The 13936-nt window shown below is 44.5% G+C and overlaps 1 protein-coding gene and 1 pseudogene across 1 annotated transcript; both read right to left on the bottom strand.

Moving 5' to 3' along the window:
* Positions 1–428: 428 nt before the first annotated feature.
* On the bottom strand, positions 429–1403 carry LOC107119368 (proto-oncogene Mas-like). Its single transcript, XM_015421831.1, has one exon. The coding sequence runs from the start codon at positions 1401–1403 to the stop codon at positions 429–431; it is 975 nt and encodes a 324-aa protein (XP_015277317.1).
* A 4432-nt stretch (positions 1404–5835) lies between these two features.
* Positions 5836–13648, bottom strand: LOC107119367 (annotated as a pseudogene).
* Positions 13649–13936: the final 288 nt, after the last annotated feature.

Genomic DNA, 13936 nt, shown 5'->3' with positions numbered 1-13936 from the left:
CTTCTCTTGTGTCCTTACAGATTCAAAGAATCACAGAGTTGGAAGGGGCCACACAGGCCACCTAGTCCAACCCAATGCAGAATCATCCTAGAACATCCCTGACAAGTGTTTGTCCAGCCGCTGCTTGAAGACTGCCAGTGAGGGGGAGCCCACCACCTCCAGAGGCAGCTGATTCCAGAGTTCCACAACTCCTACTGTAAAAAAAGTTTTTCCTAAGATCCAGAAGGATTACAAAAGGGCCCTGCTAGAGTTTGAATCTCTCTCTTCCCAATTGCAGTGGTGTGATTCCCCTTCAAAGGATGCCAGGGACTGTCTGCAGAAGGAGATTTCATTTTTAAAAAAGACTTTGCAACAGAATGTGTCCTAACCGTACAGGTCTTCTTTGTGCATTTTACAATGGAAAACCACAGCTTAATCTAGGAATGGCATCATACCCGGCTTTCACCTGGGGTTTCCCCCGCAGAGTCTTCTTCCTCCTTGAAAACCTTCTGGAGGATCATCTTCAAGCTCTCCCAACGTCTGGACTTCCATTGCCTCCCAACCAGGAAGTAAATGAATGGGTTTACACCGCTATTTAAACCAGCTGATAGAAGCGCAATAGCTGACATGTATCCTGGTAAATAGCCAAGTTTAGCGAGCATGTACGTGACATTCAATGGAAACGCAAAGAGAAGGAAGAAGAGAACAGTGAGCAAGACGATGGTCAAAAGCCTTCCCCTCTGACGCTGCCGTGTTTTCAAACAGACTTTGATGAACAGGGACACAGTGGCAATCGTCATGATTGGGAGGCAAATCACGGAGTTCAAAATCAACTGGAAAAATTCTTCAAGTTTTGATTCATATGGATGTAGACCGCTGAGATAGCAGGTAATTGCACTAAGCAAGACAGAGACGACCCATATTAGTGCACATACGATGGGGGACAAATGCGGTGGCCGGTGGAATCGATGCCAAAGTGGGAAGAAGACGGTCACGCATCTGTCAATGCTGATAGCCGTCAGGAGAAATTGACTAGCGCTGTACAAGGATAGGAACAGGAAAACAAACACAAGCATGGCAGGAATAGAAATAAATGATATTTCTGGTTTTAGAATAAATATTCTTCTGTGAGGCATAATTGATAGGAGGACCCCAAAATCAGCCACAGCCAAGTTCAGGATGTAGGTGCTGAAAGGATTCCTCTTGATGCGGAAGCCGAGAAGCCAGATGACAATCCCGTTCCCCACGGCTCCGAAAATGGAGATGACCAATCCAGTGATAGAAATGACTTCTACAACAGTATCTCTAAAGTTATCGGAACGCTCTTCTCCACATGGGGAAGAACAGTTAGTATAATTAGGGTTATGAGAACGATCCAGGACGTCGTCCATAATAGGAAGGGTTGTCAGGCTGATATTGGTCATGCTGCTCGATTTCTTCTTTTGGGATTTGGGTCTTGACTTGTCTTCACATCTCTGTTAGGAGAAAGGAAACAAGGGATGATTCAAACCTTTTGCAAATGAACAGCTAAAGCTTTCAGGCTGACTTCACCCGATTTGAGAATGGGCTACCGGTGAGGTTAATTTCATAGCATCACAGAGTTGGAAGGAACCATAGGAGCCATCTAGCCCAACCCCCTGGTCAATGCAGAGTCTGCCTCTAAAGGTTCCCTGTCAGTAACTGGATGAAGCCTAAGAAAGAACATAAGAACATAAGAGACGCCAATGTTGGATCAGGCCAAAGGCCCATCCAGTCCAACACTCTGTTTCACACAGTGGCCAAAAATACCAGGTGCCATCAGGAGGTCCACCAGTGGGGCCAGGACATTAGAAGCCCTCCCACTGTTGACCCCCCCCAGCACCAAGAAGACAGAGGATCACTTGCCCCAGAGCCCCTATCTATACCTTGTGGCTAATAGCAACTGATGGACCTCTGCTCCATATGCTTATTTAATTCTCTCTTGAAGCAGTCCATGCTTACAAGAAACAACACAAATGCAGAAACATATAATAACAAAGGTGTAGAAAAGTAAAGTCCCAAAAATTTCAATGTGTCTCACTCCTGTTATATAATAAGGACCCATGATCCTTTGTGATTGATTAAATTGATCTCTGCATGTGTTACTGCTGAGATTTGGTCCCACTATAGCCTCTTGGATTTGAAAAAGAATGATTCAAAACGCGGCAGCTTGCATCCGGACTACGCATCGCTCATGGCTTATGGATTTCTAGATTATTTGGTTCCTCCTGGAACTATATGAGTCCACTCCCTGATGAATGCATGTCAAGTCGGACTATGAAATTATTATACAACAGGAGTGAGGCACGTTGAAATTTTTGGGACTTTACTTCTTTGTACTAGCAGTTTGAAAGCAAGAAATTGCAAGTAGATAAATAGGTACCACTTCGGTGGGAAGGTAACAGCGTTCCGTGCGCCTTGGTGTTTAGTCATGTCGGCCACATGACCACGGAAACGTCTTCGGACAGCGCTGGCTCTTCGGCTTTGAAACGGAGATGAGCACCACAACCCTAGAGTCGGATTCGACTGGCTTTCGAGAAAGGGAACCTTTACCTTTACCTTACTATTGTGATTATATTTTTTTCTGTATTTGTGTTGATTCTTGTAAGAATACATAGGCTTCATCCAGTTACTGACAGTGAATGTGGCATTAAAAAAATATCAACCAGCGATCTCTTGTGTTTTATACTAATTCTTGTACGCTGGTTCCTCTCCTTTTTTGGTTTCTAAAGCATCCCTGACAAGCGTTCGTCCAGGTGCTGCTTGAAGACTGCCCATGAGGGGGAGCTTACCACCTCGCAAGGCCACCAACTCCACTGCAGAACTACTCTTACTTTATATCCCCCCAATATCCATCCAGTACCTTACCGTCCATTATTCAAACCTGTGATTGCAAGTCTTCTCCTCTGCTGTCAACAGGAACAGCTCCCTGCCCTCTAAGTGACAGCCCATCAAATACTTCAAGAGAGAAATCCTGTCCCCCCTCAACCTCCTCTTCTGCAGACAGAACATTCCCAAGTCCCCTAGCCTTTCCTCACAGGGCTCGGTCTCCAGGCCCTCATCATACTCTTCTCTCTCCTCTGCCCCCTTCCCATTCTGTCCACATCCTGTTTGAAGCGAGGCCTCCAGAACTGCACACAGTACTCAGAGTGGCTTACGAACTCCTTTCCCTTCCCCCTCCCCACAACAGACACCCTGTGAGGTAGGTGGGACTGAGAGAGCTCTTGACAGAAACTGTTCTTTTTTCAAGAACAGCTGTGCCAGAGTTATGGCTTGCTCAAGGTCATCCAGCCAGGTGCAAGTGGAGGAGTGGGGAATCAAACCCGGTTCTCCCAGATTAGAGTCTGCGTACTTAACCACGACACCAAACTGAGCGGTCTTGTGCATGCTGCTCTGAGCGGAAAAGACCTCCCGGCCTCGGGAGTGAGAGGAGGAGCCAAGGGAAACAGGGGTGCTGATGTCACAGCCACGCATCTGAACTGCTGCCGGGCAGGGAGGCAGAGGGAGTGTCAGGGCAGGTGGGGGACAGCAACGTCCCTTCTCCCCCCACTTCTTCTCAGCCTGTAAGAGAAAAGGGTTCACGGGAGGACAAAAAGCACCCCCTGGAGGTTTTAGAAACAGCCTCTCCGTCAGGCCTTCCCGCAGCCTCACCGCTTCTGTGGGAACTGCAGGAGGGATGAGAACTGGGGGTGGGGGGATCTGGGAGAGCCTGGTTCAGACCCCCTTCCCCCTGAGCCAAGATCCTGCCATCTGGGTCACCCAGGGCCAGTCGTTCAGCCTGGTCCACCTCACAGGGTTCTTTTGTGGTGGTGGTAGTCAGGGGTCATTTTGTAGAAAAAGACGTGCAGGAGCTCATTAGGAAAGCTCATTAGCATAACATATTTGCATATGCCACACCCCCTGACATCACCGGAAGTGTGTCAGAAGGCAACACCCACCGTTCAGGCTCCACTGGACTGTTTTGGATTGCTAGCTATTGGGGGGGTGGAACATGCAGATCCGTCCTCACAGAGAAGGAAGAGCTTGTGCCTGAATAAAACCTGGTCTTAAAGGTGCCACTGGACTGTTTTGGACCGGGGGGGTCAGGGGGAGCTCTGCAACTTACCTGGATGCTTCTTGCTCTGACCGAGGGCTGCTGGGAGCAGGGGGTGGGGCTTGTTGCATGTGCCCGCCCCCTGGACTCTTTACTGCCGGAGCTCCGCTCCTGTGTGCTCCTGCAGGAAATGACCCCTGGTGGTAGTAGGGATGGTGTGATGGGGAGGTCTGGTATGCCTCCTCCAGATCCTCAGTGGTGGAACGGGGGAAGAGCAGAAACAAAGAGTGAGGGATGGATCAGCTGCTGAGGCTGGGTGTATTGGGCGGGGGCTGAAAAACTACCTTATTTCCTTGCAAGGCCGATGACTCATCTCCTAAAAAACAGAAGTGTAAGATATCCCCCCCCCTTTACGGTAATCCTTGGGGGGGAAAACCTTCATCTTGCATATGATGAAATATAGTTATTGAGGTTTCTGTGGGTTCTACAGCAAACCAAGTGCTTTCTCTGCTAGGAATCAATTGCTTTTGTTTGGATTTTGAGTCAAAAAATAACATTGCTAGTTGGGTTTGCCTGTGTCCCAACAAACTGTTGTAAAATAGTAAAAAAATTGTTTAATAGACTATTTGATGGATCTTGCTCTATTGGAAAGAAGAGAGTTCTTTGCTTTTAAAAATACTTTATTCTAAGGGAAAAGGGTTCACGGGATTGCTACAAATCAACATAACACTAAGAGCTACATTTCTATGCCGCCTACAGACAAAACAAGCACACACGTAATGGAGAAATTCTCTCCTTCTTCTTGACCCCTAGAAAGGAAGTCACCTGAAACAAATGACCAATCTGCATCAAAGTAGAAGTTACTTTTCCCGGGCTAATTCCCCATTGGCTCAGTGCCAGGTATCCCTTCCAGGTCAGTCTAAACAATAGCAAACTAGGAATACAAGTTAACCCCATAATGACTGAATCAGACTTTGTAAACACATACATTTCCAACACAAACATCCATGGCAGCATGGGGATTTGAATCTAAGTCTCCCAAATGCTAGTCCGATGCCCTAGTCAGTAAGCCATGAGTACTCCGCAGTGAAGAAGCCATCCTTTGTTGCATGAACATAGCATGAGAAGGTAAGAAGAGCTCTGCTGGATCAGACCAATGGTCCTTCTTGTCAGGCATCCTGTTTCACACGGTGGCCAACCAGTTCCTCTGGAAAGCCAACAAAATGGCACAGAGGCCGAGGCCCTCACAAGAACAAGAGCCCTGCTGGATCAGACCAATGGTCCAGTTCCTCTGGACAGAAAACAACATGGCATAGAGGCCAAGGCCTTCACAAGAACAAGAAGAGCCCGACTGGATCAGACTAATGGTCCATCTAGTCCAGCATCCTGTTTCAAAAAGTGCCCAACTAGTTCCTCTGGAAAGCCAACAAAATGGCACAGAGCCCGAGGTCTTCCATCTAGTCCAGCAAGCTGTCTCACACATTGGCCAACCAGTTCCTCTGGATAGCCAACAACATGGCAGAGAGGCTGAGGCCATCTCCTGATGTTGCACAAGGTGGCTCCTTATCGTTGCATGATACCATTAATCATCACAGAGAAATGGAGTTTAGAACAGGGGACAATGGTAGCCTTGAACTCCAATGAGCTAGAGAGTCTTTCACATCACACATGACAAGTATGTCTCTTCCTGCCACGAGACAAGCTGTGAGCCACATTCCATCTACTGAGATACCCTGTTGACTAATGATAGTTAGAGCAAGTGCTTTTTGACAGAATGGTTCTTGTGGGGGATTTTTCCTCTAAGGTCACTGTGACTCCACAGGGATAAAAGCAACGGTCTCTGGAACACTGATCTTACTGCCATCAATGGTGTGCAGCTTTTGCTGGAAGATTCCATGTTTGGGAGTCATGCTGGATCCCGGTCTAGTGTCAGAGAAAGAGGTGTCTGTGACAGTGAAAAATGCTTTCTTTCCAGCTACATCTAGTTAGGAAACTGTCCCTCCCTCTCTGCAGGACTCTTATCTGGCCATGCTGATCCATGCCTCAAGGCTAGATTACTGCATCAGACTATGTGAAGACTGGCAACTGCAGCTGGAGTCAAATGCAGCAGCTCCTCTGTGACCTAGAGCTAGCCAGTGGGACCATTGTACTCCTATCCTGATGTCTCTTCAGTGGCTGCTGAATAGTTTCTGGATCCAATTAAAGCCTTTCATGACTTGGGGGTCCATATACTTGAAGAACTGCCTCTCCCAGTCTGTTCCCATGAAGCTCCTCCAAGTTGTGTTATCATTCCCCCCCATATAGAACCTACAATCAAGTATACACTGCTTGTGGATTGTACAGGTATTCCATGTGGCCTCTGAACAACGATTTAAAACAGACCACTGCAGGGGGATGGTCTGCAACCATCATGATGCCCCACCCTGGAATCTTCTGGGGCCCACAGCAGTTGTGAACATGATTGTCCCTCTTAAGTAGTTGGCACATTTTGGCAGGAAACGAGAAGGGAGGTTGTTTCCAGTTAGCGACTGTGGCTTTTTCATGCACACAATAAGAAAAAAATGGTTAAGATGACATCACAAAAAGGACAATATCACATGAGTCTCATGGACCCAAAAAAGGTTCACAGTCTGGTGTATAACGATCCACATAAATGGGCTCCCAACTAGATAATATTAACAAAGGTGATAACTCAAATGTAACTACTGTAGTTGGAGAATGCAGACTGTGAACCTGATTGTCCCTCTTAAGGCATCCTTTGGCAGGAAAGAAGAACCACCAATGCCCTGTCCAAGAACAGGCACTACTGACCTTGATGGACCAGGAGTCTGATTCAGTAGAAGGCAGCTTCAGTAGAAGGCAGCCACTGAGTGAGTCTCGCTGAACTAAAGCATATATGATATTTATGATGCAGTAACGGAAATACACATGCACGCACACACATATGGTCTGAGACACCTTGTTTAGCTTTGCCCACCCAAGTGAGAGATTTCCTGAATCAAAATACTGATAATTATCTTACACATATGAAGCCACCTTAGATTAAACTGCTTGCTGGTTTCAGTCAGCATTGCCCTGACTGAAGTCAGTTCTATCGCCATTTATTCTGAGCACTGCCACCATGCCCAAGTTCTCTTCCCCCCTCTAAAGACTCCTGGACATCCCCACTGCATGATGCTCCTTTCCCCCTCTTTCTCATCCTCACAGTGTATTACTTGCACCATGTTTACCACAGGGCACACAGAAGTGGAAGAAATGCATGGTCTTCCTGGATGGAAGTTGGAAAGCTGGAAAGGAAAGAGGGCACTGTGCCAGATGCAAGTCAAGTTATGGAAAATACGAGCTGTTACAAAGGAAAAGCAAGAGAGAAGTTATACCTTTCCATTCTTTAAAACAAGAGAAGATAACGGACAGTTGTACTGATGGAAAGCTAAGAATGAAGCATAACTGTGTACATCAACATGAATGTACGGACTGTTATATTGCATTAGAGTAGTTGTACACAGCTGTTCTTCATTCTTCGCTTTTCTGTCTTGACTGTGTGATCTCTTGCTACTTTGGAAGGGCATTCCAGGCATGGAATGTAAGAAAGAAAAATTGTAGGCAAGAAACAGTAGTGTATGGGAGATGGACTTTGGAGAAGACAGTGCCTACTTTCTGTACAGACCAAGAAGGAGAAGTCTTTGAGAATAAAGAAACTTCAAGTCAAAACATTGACATACCTGTGAAGTGTTGCAGACCAGCAACCTTTAAAGATGGCAACAGTGACGTGTGCTGGAAGAGAAGATAATGGGAAGGTTTTTCAGAAAGTCTCTTTCATTCTCCAAGAATTAGGAAGCATTTGGTGTGGCACCAACATTCTTTTAAAATCTGCAGGAGACCTGGTCTTTTCTTCCTTATTGCTCAATCTGTTTGGCAGCATCGCACGCAAAGATGAAAAAAAAAATGTTCTGTGGTTGGTGGTCAAGATAGTCATCAGTGAACTGAGGAGGAGGAGGAGACTCTTGTCACTTATGCCTTAAATGGCACTTTGGGGGAAAGCATATTGGCAGTTGGTAGGAAGGGGAAACCAACCACTCTGTGAGATATTTCAGGGTATGTAACACTCCCTGTGCCAGCCGGAGGGTTTTTGATGTCTTAGGAGAACTGTGATGTTGGTGCTCCACCCAATCCACAGATGTGTGTGTGTCTGTAAAGTTCCATCAAGTTACAGCTGACTTATGGGCCTTCCTCTGTCATCTTCCTTTGTGGTCTCCAGGGCTCTTTTTTGTAGCAGGAACTCCTTTGCATATTAGGCGACACACCCCTAATGTAGCCAATCCTCCATATAAAAAGAGTGAAATGTTATGCAAAATTTCTTATTTGGTTTTTTTAAAATATATCTGTACAATAAAATGTTTAAAAAAAGAAGAAAAAAAGAAGAGCCCTGTTGGTCTCCCATCCACGCACTAGCCCAGGCTGACCCTGCTTAGGTTACAAGATCTGACAAGATCAGATTGTACAATGCCACCTTTCCTCCTTGATCTACTTACCTACACAAACATAATGAAGCAACTTTTTATGACTGGAGATGAGAGATATATAAAGATATGAACTTTTTGATCTTATAGTATGCAGAAGCCTTTATGAACGTTTAAAACTTCAGTCTATCCTTTTGCAATATGAAATGATAAGTGGAGAAGAGTTACATGAAGAAGACTTATTACTTTTGTTTCCTTTCTTCCCCTATCCATGTATATCTTAGAAATTTATAAAGCATATTATTAAAAAAACACACATAATGAAGCATCAACTGGCACAGACCAAAGGCTGCAATACTCAGCATGCTAGCCTGAGACTAAATCTCATAGAACATATCGATGCTTTCTTCTATGTAAGTGTGGTCGATGCGCTTAGAAAGAACAGTGTTTTGATGCCAGCTTTGCCCTGGACTCCTGGGGCTGCCTGTGGCCCTCTGTCTCTTTTGGCTCCACCCCAGCTCCGCCCCTAGGTTTGCCCCTGAACACGCCCTCACTAAAATGGCATCTCCTGTTTAAAAAGACCAGGCGGTAGGTGGTGTGAAAGACCTCAGCCCGAGACCCTGAAGAGCTGCTGCTAGTCTGAGTGGACAATACTGACCTTGATGGACAAGGTCATGGGAGGCATTCGAAAACTGGGACCTCTCTTCTACTTTTGGAGGCAGAGAGTTAATTTTCTGCAAAGCGACTGGCCACTTTTGAGCGCTTTGTTCTGCATTTGCCCATGGAAAAACACATTGCCAGTTCATCTTCACATGTCCAGGAAATATTACTGTGATGAACGATGCTCCCATGCAGGACCAGTTTTTCTATGATTGGGGAGGTGTACTTTGTAGATATCTGGCATTCCATGGCTTGCTGGTTGCCTTCAGCTTTTTGGATGAATAACCTTCAGTGGCAGGGGGAATTACCCCAATGGAAAACCTGCTTCATGCTTCATTTTCACATGTTATTGAAAGGACAGACAATAGCAACACTGCTTTACACAGAGAGGGATTAAAATGTGGAATTCACGGCCAGAGGATGTATTAACATAGGAACACAAGAGAAGCCAATGTTGGATCAGGCCAATGGCCCGTCCAGTCCAACACTCTGTCACACAGTGGCCAAAAATAGCAGGTGCCATCAGGAGGTCCAGCAGTGGGGTCAGGACACTAGAAGCCCCCCCACTGTTGCCCCCACAAGCACCAAGAATACAAAGCATCACTTGCCCCAGAGTTCCTATCTAGAATTGATGGCCACAGGAATAAACAGTTTCTACAGGATTAGCCCACTCAGCCCAGTCCAGGGATGCGAGGGAATCCAGTATTTCAGCACTTTAAACAACAAACCACGAGATAGTCTATACTCTCTCTGGTCTTCACAACAATTTGCCACCAGAATATCTTTTCGGGGTCCCTTACATGGCTTCAGAGCAGAGATTCAATTCTCTTAGCTGGCATCTGGGACTTAACTTATTACACTCACAGTGGTAGCTTTTCTGTGTGGTCAGCCTAGGCACAAGATTTAGCCTTGGAGTTCAGTTACAGCCTCAGAGACAATTTACAAGTAAGAATGATCTTTATTCAGTACAAAGCATAGCAAACAGATTATTAGAGGATACAAAATAACAAAGCCTATGGCTAGTTGCCCTTACTACACATTTAAGCAGATTCATATTTACCAAGTGGTTCAGAAGTCCAACTTAGTCCATTGCGGGACAGCACAACTAGATACCAAGGGATTTTGAATAGGAATCCCATCTTGCACAAGCATGTAGTCCAGCTCTGTTCAGAGATACAGATCCACAGTAACAAAAGTTGCTCTTTGTGCCAAATGTTAGCATCCAAAAACAAGGGAGAGAAGAGCAAGACGAGAGCTCCCTCCCATAGAGATCAATGGAATTATACCCCAATCCTAGTCATAATTAGCTGTGGCCATCAGCCAATAACAAGTGGACATGGGTGTGCCAAATTGTTGGTTGTCATAGCTGCACATCAGGTGTGTGTAAAGATTGGCTAGAAGTTTGGGGCCCCTCCTGCAGTCAGGTGACCCAGTCTCTAGCTTCTTCATTGTATACGTGACATGTTCCATGTGAGCCAGAGCCAGGAGCCATCAGGTCTGGCTCTTGACATAAACGTGTGAAGGAATGTGGTATATGGCATGGCTATTAAATGTTTCAGGCCATTTGGCCTCACCATTTGGCTTGCAACAGGAAATAAAGAAAAAACCTGTCATCAGAATGTAATCACAGGAGAAGGCATGTGCATTTAGAAAGCAATATTTCTATACACAGCTTTAAAAGATGTTAGATATGTAAAGGTTAAATAAAGTCTATGAATACTGTATACCTTCGACCATCACTGAACAGATCTTTGCCTGGTGCTGAATCTGTTTTTCTTCTGGTGCCAGATAAGGACTTGCTTGTTTCCTTTTCAAGAATACAACAAGAGGCCCAAGGTGTAAATGGTAGAAAATATGAACACTAAAGCACCACATAATGTACAATAATGTAATCTTAATTCAAGCATTTTTGTTTTCCCCCCGTTTCCATTATATTGATATGTATAATGTTCAGGGGTCATTCCCTGCAGGAGCGCACAGGAGGGGAGCTCTGGCAGTAAAGAGGCCAGGGAGCGGGCACATGCAACAAGCCCCACCCCCTGCTCCCAGCAGCAGCCTTCAGTCAGAGCAAGAAGCAGCCAGGTAAGTTGCAGAGCCCCCCCGCCCCAAAACAGTCCAGTGGCACCTTTAAGACCAAGTTTTATTCAGGTACAAGCTCTCCCTCCTCTGCGAGGACAGATCTGCACATCCCCCCCCCCATAGCTTGCAAACCAAAACAGTCCAGTGGAGCCTGAGCAGTGGGTATTGCCTTCTGACACACGTCCAGTGATGTCAGGGGGTGTGGTATATGCAAATAAGTTATGCTATTGAGTTATGCTAAAGAGCTCCTGCACCTCTTTTTCTACGAAATTACCCCTGATAATGCTACTTCATTATTATACAATCACAATAATTGTAAAGTAAATTAAATACCAGAGATTCAAAAATCATTTTCAAAAGTACAATGTTTGCCCCATAGGGTTATAGATTCACATGAAAGTCTAGACAAAATGAGGATCCAGGAGATCAGTGAGACAGCAAGAGCCAGGGTTGAGTCATTTCTGCCTTCCTTTCTCAGGTCTTACAGAATACAAGAAATAAATTATTCTAGAAGTGCAAAGATGAAAAACAGTTATAGTATAGAAAATACAAAATGGAATTAACAAAAAAATTGTAATTATATTTTTCTATATAACTACCTTGTGTTGTTTTCAGTCTGTTGTAACCTTCAGTTTATTAATCAAATAACGCTGGAAAAAGGTCAAAATGAATTTACTATAATATCCACATGACTGCTAATAAATGTTAAGTAAATTTTAATTGCAGATAAAGAATGCAAGTTAAGTTTTGTTTTTTAAATAGTATTAGTGATTTTTGGTGTTGTTAAATTACAAAATTCTTTCTTCAATAAAACAAAATGTTAAAAAAGAAAAAAATAGAGGGAATTGCCAATCAAATTCTTAAAAACATGACACTCAGCCTAACAAGATTCACAGCTAGCTGGGATCCTCTTGTCTGTATGCTGAGAAACCTTTTCTTATATACTTACTGACATGTGCCAGAAATTAGTAAGTTAGGGACCTGTGGAATTACAACAAATTTTAGAAAAAGATTACAAAAATGAGGTAAGATCTAAAGACTGGTTTAAGCCTTGAGGATGAACCTTTTGGAATTTATGTATAAAAAGGCTTCACTTTGTAGTACATTTTGTAGTACATGGTAGACAGGGAATGAATTCATCTATGACTACGTCTAGTTGGTGGTTTTGCATCCCTGGTGGTACAGTATAGAACTGTAGATAAAGGAGATTCTATAAAGGTTCCTTTAGGGCTGGTCTCACTTGTTGCTCTAGCCACAAGGGACCAGTAACAGTTTGCCCACTAATTTAATTTTTTAATCCTGTAGCCCCAAAAGGATAACCAATTTATGGCCACCTCTTTTCATCAATGGGATTGTGAACGTCTAGAAATGGAAGGCGATCGACTTGAGTGGTGAGGCTCAAGTCTGACATCTTGGCTTTTCTCTATTGTTAAAGGAATTTCCTCTCACAAAATACTTTATGGAACAAAACTACAGGAGGATTGCTCGTTTCAACTCTGGGAGAGGAACGAATCTGGGTTTCAGGTATTTACGGTAAGGAAAAAGGATGGCCAAAGGGCCCTGCTGTAGTTCTAATGCTTTCTCCCCAGTTGAAGTGGTGTGATTCCTCTTCCAAGGATGCCAGGGATGGTCCAAGAGAAGGAGAAGGAGAAAGACTTTGCAACAGAATGTGTCCTAAGCGTACATGTTTTCTTTGTGCATTTCACAATGGAAAACCGCAGTCGGATCTGCCTGTGACAAAGGAAGATGCTTTTGCCGCGAGGAATGGCATCGTGCATGGATTTTTAAACAGGGGTTTCCTCTGTACAGCCTTCTTCCTCCTTGAAAACCTTCTGGAGAACCATCTTCATGCTCTCCCTATGCCTGGACTTCCATTGCCTCCCAACCAGGAAATAAATGACTGGGTTTACACTGCTATTTAAATTGGCTAAAAGAACTGTACAGGATTGTATGTATTTGGGTAAATAACCAAGAAGAAAGAGGATGTACATGACATTAAATGGAAATGCAAAGAGGAGGAAGAAGAAAAGGGTGAGCAAGACGATGGTAAAAAGCCTCCCCCTCCGATGCTGTTGTGCTTTCAAACAGACTTTGATGAAGAGGGCCACAGTGGCAATCGCCATGACCGGAAGGCAAAGTACAACATTCAGAATAAACTGGTAAGATCTTTCAATTCTTGTTACATATAAATTTAGACTTTGACGTTGGAGAGTGCATGTGATTGCACTAAGCAGAATGGAGAGGACCCATATTAGTTGACATACAATGGTGGACAAATACGGTGGCTGGTGGCATCGATGCCAAAGTGGGAGGAAGACGGCCACACACCTGTCAATGCTGATAGCCATCAGGAGAAATTGACTAGCGCTGTACATTAATAGGAGCAGGTAAAAGAACACAAACCGGACAAAAACAGAAGTATACAATGTGTCTGCTTGTAGCATAAATATTATTCTATTAGGTATAACTGATATGAGGACCCCTAAATCAGCGACTGCCAAGTTCAGGATGTAGGTCATGAAAGGATTCCTCTTAATGCGGAAGCCGAGAAGCCAGAAGACAGTTCCGTTCCCCACGGCTCCGAAAATGGAGATGACCAATAAAGTGATAGAAGTAACTTTTCTAAAGTTATCTAGAAAGCTTTTACTGTCATTTGGGAAAGAAGAGTAAGTATAATTAGGGTTATTAAAATGTTCTGGGGCAGCAT

This window comes from Gekko japonicus, unplaced genomic scaffold (genome assembly GCF_001447785.1).
Source record: "Gekko japonicus isolate JY-2015 unplaced genomic scaffold, Gekko_japonicus_V1.1 scaffold6793, whole genome shotgun sequence".
Lineage (NCBI taxonomy): Eukaryota > Metazoa > Chordata > Lepidosauria > Squamata > Gekkonidae > Gekko > Gekko japonicus.
This window is presented reverse-complemented; position numbering and strand designations above follow the sequence as displayed.